Genomic DNA, 19,873 nt, shown 5'->3' with positions numbered 1-19,873 from the left:
GGTGCCACCCTGCTGTGAACATGGTTCCATCTCCTCCTCCAGCTCCTCCTCCTCCTCATCCTCCTCATCCTCCAGAACTGTGCCCCTGCTGGACAATTGCGTCCCTGGCGTTTGCGTGTGCAGGAACCCACCCTCGGAGCCCCTTGCGAATGACTGCCCTGAAAGCCTTGGAAATGTTACCTCTTCATCCTCCTCCTCCTCCTCATCCTGTGCCACATCCTCTTCCATCATCGCCCGAATTGTTTTTTCAAGGAGGCATAGAAGTGGGATAGTTAAGCTGAGAACGGCGTCATTGCCACTGGCCATGTTGGTGGAGTACTCAAAACAGCGCAACAAGGCACACAGGTCTCGCATGGAGGCCCAGTTAAATTAAATAGCGGAATAGAAAATATGATCCAAAAAAAGTGTATGTATATCACACGTACACAACCACACTGGGCCCCAATTACTATTGTTTGTACCCCTAAAAGGCTAGATGAGGAGTAGGGGGAGTATGGAACAGGCAGCACCCTCAAACCTTCAGAAGTATGAGATGAACCCCAACAACTTGGAAAGGTGGATCTCTCTCACACGTACCAACACAGACTATCCCCCAATTTAACTGATCCCCAAAGGTTTTTGATTAAATAGCGGAATAGAAAATATGATCCAAAAAAAGTGTATGTATATCACACGTACACAACCACACTAGGCCCCAATTACTATTGTTTGTACCCCTAAAAGGCTAGATGAGGAGTAGGGGGGTATGGAACAGGCAGCACCCTCAAACCTTCAGAAGTATGAGATGAACCCCAACAACTTGGAAAGGTGGATCTCTCTCACACGTACCAACACAGACTATCCCCCAATTTAACTGATCCCCAAAGGTTTTTGATTAAATAGCGGAATAGAAAATATGATCCAAAAAAAGTGTATGTATATCACACGTACACAACCACACTAGGCCCCAATTACTATTGTTTGTACCCCTAAAAGGCTAGGAGTAGGGGGAGTATGGAACAGGCAGCACCCTCAAACCTTCAGAAGTATGAGATGAACCCCAACAACTTGGAAAGGTGGATCTCTCTCACACGTACCAACACAGACTATCCCCCAATTTAACTGATCCCCAAAGGTTTTTGATTAAATAGCGGAATAGAAAATATGATCCAAAAAAAGTGTATGTATATCACACGTACACAACCACACTAGGCCCCAATTACTATTGTTTGTACCCCTAAAAGGCTAGATGAGGAGTAGGGGGGGTATGGAACAGGCAGCACCCTCAAACCTTCAGAAGTATGAGATGAACCCCAACAACTTGGAAAGGTGGATCTCTCTCACACGTACCAACACAGACTATCCCCCAATTTAACTGATCCCCAAAGGTTTTTGATTAAATAGCGGAATAGAAAATATGATCCAAAAAAAGTGTATGTATATCACACGTACACAACCACACTAGGCCCCAATTACTATTGTTTGTACCCCTAAAAGGCTAGATGAGGAGTAGGGGGGGTATGGAACAGGCAGCACCCTCAAACCTTCAGAAGTATGAGATGAACCCCAACAACTTGGAAAGGTGGATCTCTCTCACACGTACCAACACAGACTATCCCCCAATTTAACTGATCCCCAAAGGTTTTTGATTAAATAGCGGAATAGAAAATATGATCCAAAAAAAGTGTATGTATATCACACGTACACAACCACACTAGGCCCCAATTACTATTGTTTGTACCCCTAAAAGGCTAGGAGTAGGGGGAGTATGGAACAGGCAGCACCCTCAAACCTTCAGAAGTATGAGATGAACCCCAACAACTTGGAAAGGTGGATCTCTCTCACACGTACCAACACAGACTATCCCCCAATTTAACTGATCCCCAAAGGTTTTTGATTAAATAGCGGAATAGAAAATATGATCCAAAAAAAGTGTATGTATATCACACGTACACAACCACACTAGGCCCCAATTACTATTGTTTGTACCCCTAAAAGGCTAGATGAGGAGTAGGGGGGGTATGGAACAGGCAGCACCCTCAAATCTTCAGAAGTATGAGATGAACCCCAAAAACTTGGAAAGGTGGATCTCTCTCACACGTACCAACACAGACTATCCCCCAATTTAACTGATCCCCAAAGGTTTTTGATTAAATAGCGGAATAGAAAATATGATCCAAAAAAAGTGTATGTATATCACACGTACACAACCACACTAGGCCCCAATTACTATTGTTTGTACCCCTAAAAGGCTAGATGAGGAGTAGGGGGGGTATGGAACAGGCAGCACCCTCAAACCTTCAGAAGTATGAGATGAACCCCAACAACTTGGAAAGGTGGATCTCTCTCACACGTACCAACACAGACTATCCCCCAATTTAACTGATCCCCAAAGGTTTTTGATTAAATAGCGGAATAGAAAATATGATCCAAAAAAAGTGTATGTATATCACACGTACACAACCACACTAGGCCCCAATTACTATTGTTTGTACCCCTAAAAGGCTAGATGAGGAGTAGGGGGGGTATGGAACAGGCAGCACCCTCAAACCTTCAGAAGTATGAGATGAACCCCAACAACTTGGAAAGGTGGATCTCTCTCACACGTACCAACACAGACTATCCCCCAATTTAACTGATCCCCAAAGGTTTTTGATTAAATAGCGGAATAGAAAATATGATCCAAAAAAAGTGTATGTATATCACACGTACACAACCACACTAGGCCCCAATTACTATTGTTTGTACCCCTAAAAGGCTAGGAGTAGGGGGAGTATGGAACAGGCAGCACCCTCAAACCTTCAGAAGTATGAGATGAACCCCAACAACTTGGAAAGGTGGATCTCTCTCACACGTACCAACACAGACTATCCCCCAATTTAACTGATCCCCAAAGGTTTTTGATTAAATAGCGGAATAGAAAATATGATCCAAAAAAAGTGTATGTATATCACACGTACACAACCACACTAGGCCCCAATTACTATTGTTTGTACCCCTAAAAGGCTAGATGAGGAGTAGGGGGAGTATGGAACAGGCAGCACCCTCAAATCTTCAGAAGTATGAGATTGTGTTCACTGTACCCCACAAAGATTGAGTTCACTGCACCCCACAATGATTGTGTTCACTGCACCCCACAAAGATTGTGTTCACTGCACCTCACAAAGATTGTGTTCACTGTACCCCCCAAAGATTGTGTTCACTGCACCCCACAAAGATTCTGTTCACTGTACCCCACAAAGATTGTGTTCACTGCACCCTAAAAGGATGTTGTTCACTGCACCCCACAAAGATTGTGTTCACTGCACCCTAAAAGGATGTTGTTCACTGCACCCCAAAAAGATTGTGTTCACTGTACCCCCCCAAAGATTGTGTTCACTGCACCCCACAAAGATTGTGTTCACTGCACCCCAAAAAGATTGTGTTCACTGTACCCCCCAAAGATTGTGTTCACTGCACCCCAAAAAGATTGTGTTCACTGTACCCCCCAAAGATTGTGTTCACTGCACCCCACAAAGATTCTGTTCACTGTACCCCACAAAGATTGTGTTCACTGCACCCCAAAAAGATTGTGTTCACTGTACCCCCCCAAAGATTGTGTTCACTGCACCCCACAAAGATTCTGTTCACTGCACCCCACAAAGGATTTTGTTCACTGCACCCCAAAAAGATTGTGTTCACTGCACCCCAAAAAGGATTTTGATCACTGCACCCCAAAAAGGATGTTGTTCACTGCACCCCAAAAATGATTTTGTTCACTCCACCCCAAAAAGATTGTGTTCACTGCACCCCACAAAGATTGTGTTCACTGCACCCCAAAAAGATTGTGTTCACTGTACCCCCCAAAGATTGTGTTCACTGCACCCCACAAAGATTCTGTTCACTGTACCCCACAAAGATTGTGTTCACTGCACCCCAAAAAGATTGTGTTCACTGCACCCCAAAAAGGATGTTGTTCACTGCACCCCAAAAAGGATGTTGTTCACTCCACCCCAAAAAGATTGTGTTCACTGCACCCCACAAAGATTGTGTTCACTGCACCCCAAAAAGATTGTGTTCACTGCACCCCAAAAATGATTTTGTTCACTGCACCCCAAAAAGGATTTTGTTCACTGCACCCCAAAAAGGATGTTGTTCACTCCACCCCAAAAAGATTGTGTTCACTGCACCCCAAAAAGATTGTGTTCACTGCACCCCACAAAGGATTTTGTTCACTGCACCCCAAAAAGATTGTGTTCACTGCACCCCAAAAAGGATGTTGTTCACTGCACCCCAAAAAGGATGTTGTTCACTGCACCCCAAAAAGATTGTGTTCACTGCACCCCACAAAGGATTTTGTTCACTGCACCCCACAAAGATTGTGTTCACTGCACACCAAAAAGGATTGTGTTCACTGCACCCCAAAAAGATTTTGTTCACTGCACCCCAAAAAGATTGTGTTCACTGCAGCCCAAAAAGATTGTGTTCACTGCAGCCCAAAAAGATTGTGTTCACTGCAGCCCAAAAAGATTGTGTTCACTGCAGCCCAAAAAGATTGTGTTCACTGCAGCTCACACACAGAAAAATGGATGTGGATCACTGACACCTGCCTATCTCCAATCCCACACCACACAGCAATATCGATTGTAGTTTGTAGAACACAGTTTCCCTAAAATTCAGCAGACTCTGTCCCTAACAGGATTGAGAAGAGATCGTAGATCAGGATTGAGTGCAGATTCACCCCACCCCCCACACAGCAATATCGATTGTAGTTTGTAGAAGACACTGACCCTATAATTCAGCAGACTCTATCCCTAAAATGCCTACAACTCGCCCTGCCTAAACACTCCGACCTGTCCCTCAATTCTATCCGGACACAAATGGTTTTTTCCTGCCTATCTTTCCCTAATCAGCAGCCAGCACATTGATGTGTGCTCTGTCCCTTAGCTAAGCAGCAGAATGACGCTGCTGCGGCGGCTGCCTCGAACTTATAAAGACTTGGTCACATGCTTCAGACGGCCAATCACAGCTACTAAGACATTTGCAGGCATGGCTGGGATGGCTTAAGGCACACCAGTTAAACGATTGTTGATTGGCTGTTGAAAGCCCGCCATGAAAAGAGCGCCAAAGCATGCAAAACCCGGAAATAAAACGACCGAACACGGATTTTTACCCGAACATACAGTAAAGTGTCCGTGTCCGGGTAAAAAAAATCCAATTATTCGGTACGAACACGAATAATACAGTCCGTGTTCGCTCAACACTAGTTATAGATATTATTTTGTATTTGCATCCAAGATCTAAGACTAACCTATCTAGCCCTGTAAAGAAGAAATCAGTATATATACTTTTTCTAAAGCCGCCCTGGTCCGGTCTCCAACGGCGGAAGCTCTGCAGAGGACACAACCGACAACGGCTGTGAAATGAATGGGCAGTGACGTCCCCTATCGAGTTACTATGGGACTTCCGTTGTCGGCTGCTTCCTCAGCACCCGCCTCCACAGTGAAGCCACTGCTGACAGCTCAGCATGGGACTGGACCGAAACGGCTTCAGAAAAGGTATGCTTAGTGATTTCTTCTTTACAGGACTGTATAGGTTAGTCTTAGATCGTGAATGCCTGCAGATTTACAGATTGTTTTTTTGGGTGGACTTCCCCTTTAAGCTATTTTAGAGACCTACTTCCCTAAAACATTTGTAAAACATTACCTATTCAATTCAGTGGAGAATTCCTACAAAACATTTTGTACAAACTGAGCTGGGAGTTCTAATTCAGGAATGCTTAGAGCCTGATTTCTTTGCTTTTTAAGGGTGACCTTTGATAGTAGTTACATAGTCAGGTTGAAAAAAGACACAAGTCCATCTGGTTCAACCAAAAAAAAAAAAAAAAAAACAGTATTGAAAACCCAACCATACAATCCCATATACACAATCCTATACCCGTTGTTGATCCAGAGGAAGGCGAAAATAAACCCCAGCAAAGCATGATCCAATTTGCTACAGCAGGGGAAAAAAAATCCTTCCTGATCCCCCGAGAGGCAATCGGATATTCCCTGGATAAACTTTACCTAAAAAAAAAAATGTAATACACATTTATATTATGTACACCTAGGAATGAATCCAGACCTTTTTTAAAGCAATCTAGTGAGCTAGCCAGAACCACCTCTGGAGGGAGTCTATTCCACATTTTCACAGCTCTTACGGTGAAGAAAACTTTCCGTATTTCGGGACGAAATCTGTTTTCCTCTAGACGTAAAGAGTGCCCCCTTGTCCTCTGTGTTGACCTTAAAGTGAACAACTCAACGCCAAGTTCACTATATGGACCCCTTATGTATTTATACATGTTAATCATATCCCCCCTTAATCTCCTCTTCTCAAGAGAGAAAAAAATTCAGTTCCTCTAATCTTTTCTCATAGCTGAGTGTCTCCATGCCTCTTATCAGTTTGTTTGCCCTTCTCTGCACTTTCTCCAGTTCCCCGATATCCTTTTTAAGAACTGGTGCCCAAAACTGAACTGCATATTCCAGTTGAGGTCTTACTAATGATTTGTACAGGGGCAAAATTTATATCACTCTCTCTCTCTCTCTCTGGAGTCCATGCCTCTGTTAATACAAGAAAGGAATTTGCTTGCTTTGGAAACCGCAGCTTGGCATTGCATGCTATTATTATGCTTATGATCTACAAGAACACCCAGATCCTTCTCCGCTATGGATTCCCCCAGTTCTACTCCACCTAGTATGTATGATGCATGCATATTCTTAGCCCCCAAGTGCATGACTTTACATTTAGCAACATTAAACCTCATTTGCCACATAGTTGCCCAATGAAACAGTGCATTAAGGTCAGCTTGTAAGTTGGAGACATCCTGTAAGGAAGTTATTCCACTGCAAAGCTTGGTGTCATCTACAAAGACTGAAATTATACTTTTAATCCCAGACCCTATATCATTTATAAAGATATTAAAAAGTAAGGGTCCCAACACTGAACCTTGGGGTACACCACTGATAACCTTAGACCATTCAGAGTAAGAATCATTAACCACTACTCTCTGAATTTTATCTGTTAGCCAATTTGCTATCCAATTACAAACTGATAGTAGGACCTGCTTTAATTGGAACAGGCTAGCCATTCATTCATGACCTCTGAACATATAGGGGGAGCAAAGTCCTGGGGTCCTATTCTGGATCGCTGTTCTCTAAGGCTCCGTTCACATCTAGGCGTTTTGGGGCGTTTTTGGGGCGTTTTTCTGCTCTAGGATCAGCTCTCAAAACGCCCAACAAGACAAATCCTATTCATTTCAATGGCCCCTGTTCACATCTGAGCGTTTTGACGCTGTATACAAAACGCCCAACGCTCAAAAAAGTACATGAGCTTCTTTTTGGGCAGATTACAGGCGTTTTCCATTGATCTCTATTCAATCTAAAAACGCCTGCACAAAAATCGCGGTAAAAATCGCGGTAAAAAACGCCGCAAAAAATCGCGGTAAAATCGCGGTAAAAAACGCGCGAAAAACGCTACGCTCAGGTGTGAATGTAGCCTTAGGCAGCTACTAGATCAGCTCCACTTGGGTCAAACAACAATGCAACATGAGACAAAAAAAAAAAAAAGCAGGACGCCTCTAAGAACAGTGGTAAAGTGTGTTTCCAGCAGCTAGACAAATAATGGAAGCAGCCTGGAAAACACCTATGTGTAACCACAGCAAATCAGCCTGAAAAGAAAGTGTTGCAGCTGGAGAATCAATCTGTCAACCTCTTTTGTCCAAGGGTCTTATGTACATAATTCTGATAGATTAGATGATTGTTCAGCATTTAAAATAGAACTACAGGCAGAACTTTTTTTTACATTTTGGACAGGGTGGCGATGGATTAGAAACCCTTGTTTTTTTACCTTTTATTGCTGTTTGTGCCCCTAGAGAGAGAGGGAAATTTACCTTCACTATTTGTCATGTTTAATAGGGATGCGCCGATACCAGATTTTTAGTGCGATTTGAGCCCATAACAAAATGAATGGGCTCAAATCACACTGCTAAGAATCACATGTGATTTGAACAGGAATGTGGTGCGATTCCTGTCCAAATCACATGTGGTTTCCTGCGCCATGTGTGTGAACCCAGGTTGAAGTCACTATGACAGGCCTGGGTTCACACAGGAGCAGTGCGGGAAACCGCATGCGATTTGTACAGGAATCGCATCGCATTCTGGTTAAAATCACGTGATTCTTAGCAGTGCGATTTGAGCCTATTCATTCTGTATGGACTCGGATTGCACTGCACCGCATGAAAAAGGTATTGGTTTCAGGTATCGGAGCATTTCCAGGAGTACAAGTAGTCGTGCAAATGTTTAGTATCGGCACGGATACCAGAATCGGTGCAAATCTGTTTACTATTCTCATTAAAAAAGAAAGTAAAGGAAAATCCCAAATTTTGGGTTGTCCCCCAGAAAAGTAATAGCGGGGACATCTTCCAATGGGGACACTATTTCTTGTGACCTGGGGGGCCCCAAGGGATGCCCTTCATTTTCAGGGATTTACACAATCGTCCTGTTTTGGCTATGGGACAGTAAATGAAGGCAAATCTCCCCAATGGCACTCTGATGGCAAAACAACAGACCGGGGTTATAAGCCTTTCTTACTCCAGCCAGGAGGAGGGGGGGGGGGAGTTTTTCCTTTAGTTCTACTTTAAAAGGATAGTTCACCTTTACACAAAACCTGCCTATGAAGGAAAGGGATGTTTGTAGAATAAAACAAACCATGAAGCCATGACTAAACATGAATATTACATTTGCTATAGGTGTAGGCCATTTATATACCTCCTGAAGCCTGACTGGAATTCTCCCAGGATGTTGCCAAGTACTCCCAGGGCGTTGCTAAGTGAGGCCTAGTCATCATTGCTTACCTCCACCATCACACCAGTCAGCTTTTTCTCTGATTCAAACCCTGTCACATACTCTCTCTCTCCTGATGCAGTAGCTCTGAGCTCCGCATTTGAGAGCTCACTCCTGTGATGGTGAAGGTGAGCAGTGATGACTAGGCCTCACTTACCAATGACCTTGGAGTACTTAGTAATGTCCTGGGAGTATTCCAGTCAGGCTTCATAAGGTGCGTAAATGGCCTACACCTATAGCAAGGGCTTTATTTAACTTTAGTCAGAGCTGCACCGTATGTTTGTTTTTTTTTTTATCTACATGGTCCCCTTATTTGCATAGACAGTTTTGTGGTAAAGGTGAACTATCCGTGTAAGAGTAACTGTTTAGGTACAACGTGGCAAACCCACAAGGTAAAGCTCACCTCAGCAATTGCAAGCCTCATGGCATCATTATTTATTGTATAATGCCTCTAGAATGGACACCGTATAGGGAAGCAATTTCCAAAAGACAGTGCTGCGAACATTTTCACAGCAGTCCTCGCCCCCTTTTCAGGAGGTTTGCCCCCCCCCCCCCCCCCTTCTGTGTTTTCCATTCACAGAACTGGTTTTGCTGCTCTCCCCCCAATGCAGGGTTTTCTCTCAATGGAGGAAGAGCAATTGAATGACAGAATCTCCCAAATACAATCACAGAAATATTGTATGTTATGTTTTATGTTATGTTATGTTATGTTATGTTATATTATATTATATTATGTTATATTATATTATGTTATAGCATTGTGTGAGATTAGTAATGTGAGCAGTGTGAATGGCGGCAGGGCGGAGGAGTGGCATTTTCTCAGTGTTAGCGGTAGGTGTTAATCTTCATAGTGACCATCAGGGCAGGATCCAAAGACTTTTTTACCAGAAGCAGCTGCCTGCGGGTAATGGGATACACACCATTAAAGTGTATGTAAACCCTTACATATACCCAGTTAAGTGAAAAGCCTCAGATGATACACCGAGATGAAACAAATCTCCCAACATAAGTTTTATTTGTATATCTGCTGTCTTCAGCTTTCTACACTGTTTAGAAAGCGAACATCGCGTTCAAATTTTTTCTTCCTGTTCCAGCACTGGGTGTGGTGTCTTGACATACTCTGTGTGACAGCTGATTGGAGGAAAGGCACCCCCCACTCCACATAGGCAGAGAAAGGAAGAAACTAGCAGAGAATAGACTCTCTAGTAATAGCTCTCTGATAATCTATCTCTGTGCCCCTACCCTGACACAAATTTCCAGCTTCTTTTATCTCCTGTGTCAGAACTTATCATGGCGATAACAGAGGAACGGAGCAGCAGGTCAAATGGAGCAGCATCCACTTTAAATGTAACCACGGTGTATGCGCTGCATTCCAAAAAAAGAAAAAAAAGAAACTTCAGCTTTAAGTTACTATGCATGCATGTTCTCATTAAAGATTTTTTTTTTACCTAAAAAAGTGAGTTGTTCTTTAATGTAATTTATATTTTCAGGCCACAAGTCTCAGCGAGAAGAACTTGATGCCATTCTCTTTATATTTGAGGTAAGTTACATTTGTGCCCTAAAGGAAAATTGAATTTTCCATTGAAGCTCTGCTTTGTTTACATTTCTATCTGCTTCTATAATCACATTTTCTCATTTTGTAGTGTTGCTCAGTTACATTGGAGCCGGTCCCTAGGAGAGGTTACCAGCAGAATTAGGGCATTCTTTGTCCCAGTATGGTTGCCAGTTACACTCAGGCCTAATTACTGGGGACTCTGTTAACTCATCTGGCAGAGTGTAGTTACCAAGGAAGTTTGTTCCAGTTCGCTGGCTCTATTTTTGCTAATGTGCCAGGTAAAAAGTTTGTAACAAGCTTTTTTTTTTCTTCCTTCCTAGAAAATTTTGCATCTTCTTCCTGAGAAAATTCACCAACGATGGCAATATCACAGCATAAGTAAGTATAGTGTTTCGATTACTTAACCTATACATTCCCAACCATAAAAGGAGTTAAAGAAGTGTGTGGATTCAAAAGAACACATACATACTCACCCCTATTCGCTGCAGCTGTCCACTACCAAATCTATCCCCGGGGAGCTGAACGATCACATGACCACTGATCGCTCAATTCTCAGTCTGCTCTGAGCAGAGAGTGGTGACTGTCCATCACCGCTCTCTGCTCTGCTCCTCCAGCGATCACTGGAACATTGGGCTGGAGAGAGGCTGAGCCAGCTGCGAATCAGGCATATTAGAGGATGCAGACATTACTGTCAGGATCCTTTCAGAGCCTGTAGTGGCTCGTTGACCTCAGCCAGGAGTACGCTTTAGCTAACTGTCAACTAATTCTGAGTCACAGGAGAGCACAAGTAAGTGTACTTCTGTGACCCAGAAGAGACGTATGGCCAAAAAAAACTTTGAATTAGGGGAAAGATTGCAAGTGTGTTCTTTCAACCAGTGCCTTTCCAAAAACCTAAAATTTGGGGGGAGGGGTCAGGCTAACGTATTATTAACACTGGCCTCTGGCCTATATACAGTAGGTATAGAATAGAATCGCAGCCTTTTAAAATAATCAAATTTTGTTGCTTTGCAGCTTAAAATTAATACACACAGTTTTTGTTTTATCCAGCTGTATTTACTGCAATTTACAATACCCAAGTGAAAGATCTAACCCCAACATGTCAGGAAAAAAAAAAATCAAAAACCGAATCACTGAGTTGGAAAAAGAATCTCCCCCTTGTATCAGTATTTTGTTGAACCGCCTTTTGCTTTAATTACAGCCTTTAGTCAGTTAGGATATGACTTCACTAACTTTGCACAGCTAGACTTTGCAATATTTGCCCACTCTTTGAAGAACTGCTTAAGTTCTGTTAAATTTGATGGTGACCGTTTGTGGACTGCAGTCTTTGTCATTTCATAGCTTTTCAATGGGTTTTAAGTTTGGGCTCTGACTAGGCAAGGGCATTCACCTTTTTCTCCACTGTGTGATCATTTTTGCTGTGTGCTTTGGGTCATTGTCATGTTGAAAGGTAAACCTTCTTCCCATTGACAACTTTCTGGCAGAGGGCAGCAGATTTTCCTCAAGAATTTGACAGTATTTTCCCCTATACATTTTTCCTTCCTATCCTGACAAGTGCTCCAGAGAAACACCCCCATAACAGGATATTATCACCTTCATGCTTTACTGTAGGAATGGTGATATTTGGATGATGAGCTGCATTGGATTTCTGTCAGACAGATTGTTTGTTGTTGAGGCCAAATTAGTACATTTTAGTCTCATCTGATAAGAACACCTTTTTCCATGTGGCCTCAGAATCTTCAAGGTGCGTTTTGGCAAAGCTCAGTTGTGACTGCATGTGTTTTTTTTTTTTCTTGCAACGCTCCCATACAAGCCATATTTGTGGAGAACTTGTGATATTGTTGTCACATGCACACAATGATCACGCTTTGTCATAAATTCCTGCAACTGCTTCAGAGTCGCTGTGGGCCTCTTGGTAGCCGCTCCTCTTGGAGCGTCGTCCTGATCTACGGAGGGTCCGTGTTGTACCAAATAGCTTCCACTTCCTAATAATAGACTTCTATGTGCTAGGCATTAATAATGCCTTTGTAATTTGTTGTATCCATCTCCTGACTTGTGCCTGTCCACAACTTTATCTCGGAGATCTTTTGACAGTGCCTTGCCACCCATAGTTGATTGCTTCAGTTGCACTAATAGGGACTAAAATGCTCCAGGAAAGCTCTTTTAATGCTGAGCTAATCGCAATGTTTACAGTTGAAAATCAAATGGCTTTGAGTACCAATGAGAAGTTTATTCCCTACACCTGATTGAGTTTAAAAGTCATATTTAGGAGGGGGGTGATCCTCTTTCCAACTCAGTGATTCTGTTTTTTTTTTTTCCAGACATGTTGGTGTTAAATCTGTCACTTGGATGTTATAAGTTGCACTGAGTAAATACAGCTGGATAAAAAAAAAAAATGCCATCTGCCTTCATTTTAGGCTGCAAAGTAACAAAATGTAGTTATGTTAAGGGGAGGGGGTCTTTTCTGTACCCTCTGTAACTAGGCTGTAAAGCAATTCTTAGTGTCACCTAGTGATTACTGATTTTTGCATACTACTTTTGAAATTCTAGAATGTAGCAGAATGCAGCATATAACTATCCATTCACTTATACTCAGACGCTATGAGATGGACAGACTCAGTTGATATTAGTAGTGGTAAAACATCCACAAGACAGGGACATCCAGGAACTTTCCAAGCAGGTTTGTACTGCACTTTTGTTCAGCAAGGCAGCAAACAAACACAGTTCAAAGCAGGAGGGCTCGTGCAGCACGTCCATATCTTAAAACAAACAAAACATCCACTCATCTGATCCACCAACTAAACTTAAAACTGGCATACATTATACAATATTTTTGTTCAATTTACATTAGATTTACCAAGGACCAGTTTGATTGTATACAAATTGAAAGTTTGACTTCATATTCATATCTTATGGTTTTGGTAAATCTAAAGGAAAATTGTATGATGTATGGCCAAAACAAACAGGCAGTACTTGTTCCTTTTTCGTGTTCTGTCATCATTCAGCCTTTTCACTCAGTAGCAGAGAGAGAGACCTGGGAATCAATCAGCTCATCTATATAAAGGTCTGTGTACACCTAAGACTAATCACAAATGAGGTTTGTATACCAGAATGGAGGTTTTATCCGCCAATACTCTAAAAGCTTGCCGACTCCAGGACCCACCAAAAAAAAAAAGTTGGTTTTATCCATGTCATTTGTTTTCTCTAGAGCCCCTTCCTGTATGAAGGTGACAAACCGAGGTGATGCATGTAATGTCCACTGCTCACTGTGTGTATTAAAAAATAAATAAAAAAGCACCCTGTTTACTATGACACTTTTGGGCTAAAGGTTTTATGCTCCTCCTTTCCATCTGGTTTTGAAATTTCTTATGACGTTGCATGGTTATTTCTTTTATTTTTTGCAAGTAAGCAGATATAACATATTCATGATCCTTATCAGTGCAGCCGCATCTTCCTGATGAGCAAGATCTATGTGCACAGTTAAAAATGACTTGCAAAGCATTTTATCTGTGTTTTATATATGCCAAAGTAACATTCTGTATACCCATCCTTGTCTCCCCCCCCCGTCAGTACCACCCACAGTCTGACGTGGTAACTTTGGTAAAAAAAAAAAGAAAACATGTATGACATAGAATATGTCGTATCACTTCAGCTGCCCCTGGGGTTCTTCATGAATTTCTGTGTAATGTGCCAATGTGTTGTAACCCTCAAAAAAACTAATCCATAATGGAAGACTAATACTTGGAACAGGAAACAGGCAGCAGATGAGAACTTTAGATTTTTCCCAACAGATGCTGTATGGAAGCCTAATGCCTATTAAGCATTATTCCTTAGGCCTCCTGCACACAATACTCCTGTTTTAAGCATCTACTTTTTCAGAATTTTTTTTTTTTGTATGTATTTGCGCATGTTTTTGCACAAATGCGTTTGCGCAGATTTTTCTATTTTTTTGTTTTTACTGAAGAATGCACGGCGCTCGTTAACGTGCCTGTGTGCATAGGCACATTACAATTAATGGACTGTCATTTAGCTGAGTAAAAAAAAAAAGCTGTACTGAGCTTTTTCAAGCTGCAGTGATCCCCATTGCGGATATCCTCCCCTGGATAATAAAGTGATCAGAAAAAATAATTCAAACTGGCCCAGAATTTCCGATATTAAAGTGCATAATTAGCTCTGGTCTATTCCTATGCTTGCCAATACCAGCCAGTTAAATTGTATTTCTCTGTCGCTCATTGACAGACGTAGTCCTCGTTGATTAATAACAACTCGGGTTATACTGCCCTCTACAGGAGTAGGACTAGACAGGAAAGAAAACGTTCTGGCCACACCCTAGGGGCAGTCCCAGAGGGTATATCCTCTCACTTCCTGCTACAGCAAATCAGTTTTTTTCTGTCTAGTTAGGTTTTTCACTTAGGTCTCATCTTTTGCTCGATGAGTCCTTGATGCTTCTGGTTGGCTCCGGTTGGGCCTTCTGGATTTTGATTTCTGTTATCCCACCCCTCATTTGTGGTACTGCTTTGGGACGTTCCGAGTTGTTATTAATCAACGAGGACTACGTGTCTGTCAATGAGCGACAGAGAAAAATGGATTTTTGTAAAATCTTACCGTAAAATCCTTTTCTCTTAAGCTCATTGACAGACGTAGTACCCGCCCCTCTGTTTTTGAGTTGGGTTGGGTTAAATTCTCTAAACACTGCTTTGTGACATAACTGATTTGCTGTAGCAGGAAGTGAGAGGATATACCCTCTGGGACTGCCCCTAGGGTGTGGCCAGAACGTTTTCTTTCCTGTCTAGTCCTACTCCTGTAGAGGGCAGTATAACCCGAGTTGTTATTAATCAACGAGGACTACGTCTGTCAATGAGCTTAAGAGAAAAGGATTTTATGGTAAGATTTTACAAAAATCCATTTATCTGGGCAAGGAAAAAAAAAACATTCAGTGCAATACTATTAAAAGGCTGCAAGTACTGAAAAGTACCTGTACATCTGGCAGAAATCCAGTGAGCTCCTAACTTCCTGTTAAGATTGACAACTCTGCTGCACTAAAATCCCATGAAGTGTTTTTGTTTCTACCTTGCTGGACTATCGAACATGTTTCCATTATGTTGTTGTTATACAGGATTATTTTTCTCTTACGTCCTCCGACAGTCGCCGCCTCCTCTAAGTCATCACAATTGGGTATTGTCCACCTATCCGTAGGAATAGCTAGGCATATAGACTTAGTCAAAAGACAAAAGGCATTAGCATGTACACACCCACGGGGGCTGTCCCATCTGGTCAATACCCCCCCTGCATCACCACTCCCAACTCAGTTTTAGTTTGCCTAGCATCAGGAATAGTCAGGCTACCTTGTGCTGGGGCTTCAGTCACAGCCTTCCTATATCTTTTATTTGATTTTCTTTGAAAAATGTCAGTTTTTTCTCTCACTTTACTAGCTGTTTATTTTGTCAGCTTTAGTGTTAGTTTATTCTTCGGATGAAGATGGATCATGCGGTGCTGGGATTCGGACTGGCCGCCCTGGTTCTCCAGGGCACTGAGGGTCAGATGGACCCCCAGCCCGTCATTGAGCGTTCAGCTATGGTTCGCCCTGGCATTATGAACGACCCATCCCTGTTCGCTGCAGGGATTCAGCCGTGAGGTGGCTACCTCACAGGACTCGTCTGCGCTGCTGCAGCGTCATGTCCCTGGCTCACGGCACTCCCTGTCAGGAGAGGACAGAGGTTTATCCGTGCATAGAGGCTCCCCCACGCCATCGGGAACAGGTAAGTACTTTTTCTGTGTGGGGCCTCTGTCTGGGGTGGCAGTCTGTGTTGCTGTGTGTCCCCATGTCTGTGCCTGTGTGACTCCCTGTGCGATCCCTGCGGGGTTCGCTTTGTGCAAATCTGTATGTTTTGTTACTGGGGGTCCCTGTGTCACCTTAGGTGCATGTTTGGGGGTACAGACTTGAGTTTGTGCGGTGACCACTGCGGGGGTATGTTCGCGCGGTCCGCCATGTTTTTTTTTACTGCACATGGATATGGCCCCTCTGGGGGCGAGCATACAGATCGTTTTGGCGCCCTCCGCCGCCATTTTGTGGGCTGTAGAACGATCGGTTCAGCCGCATGTCGGCGGCCATCTTGGTGTAGCCTCCAATGCATTTCCTATGGGCAGCCATTTTCCCTTAGGTCTGGCTTATAGCCAGCCCCTTCCAGCAGCATTTCCTTTTCCTCTCGGGCAGCAAGGACACAGGTAGCAACGATCTGCGGGCTCTGCAGTTCATCTCTCTGTCTTCCTCTGTATACTGCTTCTGGCTCAGTTTTCTTTCTCCTTTTGGGGGTCTTCATTGCTGTGACAGTAGCGGTGGGCTGCGCACTCCGCAGCGCTATTTAAGGGGACAGTACATCATTTTTTGCACTGTAATTTTTTCTTGTCTTGAGCCATGGATTCTCAGCAAAGCAAGTTTCCTCCAGCTTTAGTGGGGGGCCCCAGTTCTCCTGTGGCTCCACTGCGACCTGATCTGGCTGCTGTGGTTGCGACTTTAGTGGCAAATATGGAAATGCTGATGTCTGAACGGGCTGCGAGAAAACGGCCCAGGCTGTCTCTCTCTTCTGATTCAGATGGGGATATGGCTGCTGCTGCTGCTGCAAGCGTGCCCTTTTCAGGGTCCCGCTCATCCTTGGACCCCCCGGGGTCTGAGGGGGAGGCTGAAATTGAGGGTGTTGACACATCCTCCCCTGGGTCACCTGAAGAACGGGCGACCATGGATGAGTTGATTGTTTCTGTGAAGGAAACCTTGTGTTTAGAGGATGAGCCCAATCCTCCGGCCGTTGTGTCCTCTTTTGGGACGCACAGGGCCCACAAGTCTGCGCAGGTTTTTCCCTGCCCAGCTGAATTTCATTACACTGTTAATGAAATGTGGCGCACGTTAAAACGTCCATTCGTGGTGCCTAGTCGGTTCAAATTGCTTTATCCTTTTGCGCCGGCTACGGAATCGCGATGGTGTGTGCCTCCACAGGTAGATCACACTGTGGCCGTGCTGAACAAGGCTACCTTGATTCCTACTGAGGATACTCCGGTTTTCCGGGATCCCACGGACTGGCAGTTGGAGTCTCTAGCCCGCCATTCCTATACAGTGGCGGGTTCGTTGCTCAAACCCGTTTTCGCGTCCGTTATGGTGGCTCAGGCGGTAGCTGATTGGATCAAGGTGCTTAGAAGCAACCTAGTGTCTGATGACGTGCCGCCTGCCCGACTGGATATAGTGGACCAGATCCACCAAGGAGTCATGTATTTGTGTGATGCAGCCTTAAATGAGGCCCCCTTGGTGGCTCGCCTCTCGAGTGTCGCGGTGCTTAACAGGCGACTGATATGGCTGAAGAGCTGGTCGGCCGACCAGTCCTCACGGAAGACAGTTGCTGATTTTCCCTATGCTGGCTCTCGCCTTTTTGGCGAGGCGTTGGATACCCTGGTGAAAGTCGTCACAGGGGGCAAGAGCACTATGCTGCCCCAGAACCCGAAGAACAAGTCTTTCCGAGGCAAGCGGGGTTCTGCGCCTAGATCCAGTCAGGGGTCCTTTCGTGCCTTTCGGAACCAATCCAAGGGCAAGCCCTTCAAGGCCCAGAGCAGCCAGAAGAAGCCGGGTAAGCAGAAGGCCGGCAAAACGCCGGCTCGGCGGGACACTCCGCCTCTGCCTGAAGGGGCGCCCTCACCCATTTCTGGGGTGGGGGGACGTTTGCGCGGTTTTCTCCAACCTTGGCTGCTCCGGATATCGGACAGGTGGGTCCAGGAAATCGTTCGATCAGGATACAAGATCGAATTTCTTTCCAGGCCGGCGGACAGATTCTTTCCCTCCAATCTCCATCTGCTTCCGGGGCGTCTGCAGGATTTGCATCGGGCGGTGCAGGACCTGCTTGCTCAGGGAGTGATTGTCCCGGTGCCTCATCGGGACAGGTTTCGGGGGTTTTATTCGAATCTGTTCACTGTGCCCAGGAAGGAGGGCAAAGTGCGTCCTATTCTGGACCTGAAAGCGCTGAACCGCTTCGTGCGTGTTCGAAAGTTTCGAATGGAGTCTCTCCGTTCGGTTGTGGCCTCCTTGAGTCCGGGAGAATTCCTGGCTTCGATAGCTCTGAAGGATGCGTACCTGCACATCCCCATTTTTGAGGGTCATCAGCGGTACCTTCGGTTTGCTATCGCAGAGGACCACTACCAGTTTGTGGCGTTACCTTTCGGTCTCGCTCCAAGGGTCTTCACCAAGGTGTTGGCACCGGTCCTGGGCCTGCTACGGGCCCAGGGCATTGCGGTCCTGGGGTACCTGGACGATCTGCTTCTGAGATCGAGGGTCAGCCAGGACCTTGTGCGCGACCTGTCCATCACGGTACAGACACTCCAGGAGTTCGGATGGACCATCAACGTTCAGAAATCAGCGTTGTCTCCGTCGCTTCGCCTTCCCTACCTGGGAATGGTTCTGGACTCTGCTCAGGCAAAGGTGTTCTTGCCGGAGGACAAGCTCCAGACTTTGCGGGACGAACTCAGGTCCCTCAGGGACAATCCGTCCTCGTCACTCAGGACCTACATGCGGGGCCTGGGGTTGATGGTGTCGGCCTTCGAGGCGATTCCCTTTGCCCAGTTCCACACGCGGCTCTCCAGATGGAGATCCTGGCCAGGTGGGACAGACTTCCTCAGTCCTTGGATCTGGATTTCTCCTTGAGTCGCCAGACCAGATTGGCTCTTCTGTGGTGGATCCAGTCCCCGGCGGTGGCGGAAGGCAAGTCCTTCCGCCCGGTGGTGTGGACAGTGGTTATCGCGGACGCCAGCCTGTCGGGCTGGGGTGGAGTCCTGGGCAACCTGTCTGCCCAGGGCACTTGGTCGGAGGAGGAATCCTCCCTCCCGATAAATGTGCTGAAACTAAGAGCAATAAAACTCTGTCTCTTCCACTGGTCGGACCATCTCCAGGGCCTGCCTGTTCGCGTACAGACGGACAATGCTACCGCGGTGGCTTACATCAACCACCAGGGGGGCACCAGGAGTGCTCGAGCGGCCCAGGAGGTGACCGACATCCTGTCTTGGGCCGAGACTCATGTCCCGGCGATCTCGGCAGTTCACATTCCGGGTGTGGAAAATTGGCAGGCCGACTATCTGAGCCACCAGACCCTGGACCAGGGGGAATGGTCCCTTCACCCGGAGGTCTTTCAGATGCTGTGTGCGAAGTGGGGATCCCCAGATGTGGATCTGTTCGCATCCCAGCTAAACCGAAAGGTGGAAAGCTTCGTGGCAAGAATGCGCGATCCTTTGGCGGACGCCTCGGATGCGTTGGTGGCCCCTTGGCATCAGTATCGTCTGATGTACGCCTTTCCTCCGATTCAGTTACTATCCCGGTTCCTTCGTAGATTGGCCTCGGAACCGCACATGGTGATTCTGGTGGCACCGGACTGGCCTCGCCGGTCCTGGTACGCCGACGTTGTTCACCTGGCAGTGGCACCTTTGTGGCACCTACCTCTGCGGGAAGATCTTC

General features: G+C 45.2%; 1 protein-coding gene across 9 annotated transcripts in view; it reads left to right on the top strand.

Moving 5' to 3' along the window:
- RALGAPA1 (Ral GTPase activating protein catalytic subunit alpha 1) overlaps positions 1 to 19,873 on the top strand; it is a 508,613-nt gene that overhangs the window by 72,615 nt on the left and 416,125 nt on the right. For all 9 annotated transcript variants that reach the window (XM_082275707.1, XM_082275706.1, XM_082275704.1 and 6 more), the window contains exons 3-4: positions 10,328 to 10,377; positions 10,713 to 10,770. In XM_082275707.1, the coding sequence (XP_082131833.1) occupies positions 10,328 to 10,377; positions 10,713 to 10,770 (108 nt within the window). The remainder of the gene's footprint in view (positions 1 to 10,327; positions 10,378 to 10,712; positions 10,771 to 19,873) is intronic.

Source organism: Pelophylax lessonae (genome assembly GCF_965119305.1).
Source record: "Pelophylax lessonae genome assembly, chromosome: 13".
NCBI classification, from domain to species: domain Eukaryota; kingdom Metazoa; phylum Chordata; class Amphibia; order Anura; family Ranidae; genus Pelophylax; species Pelophylax lessonae.
Note: the sequence above shows the minus strand (reverse complement) of the source record. Positions and strands in the feature narration are given on the sequence as shown.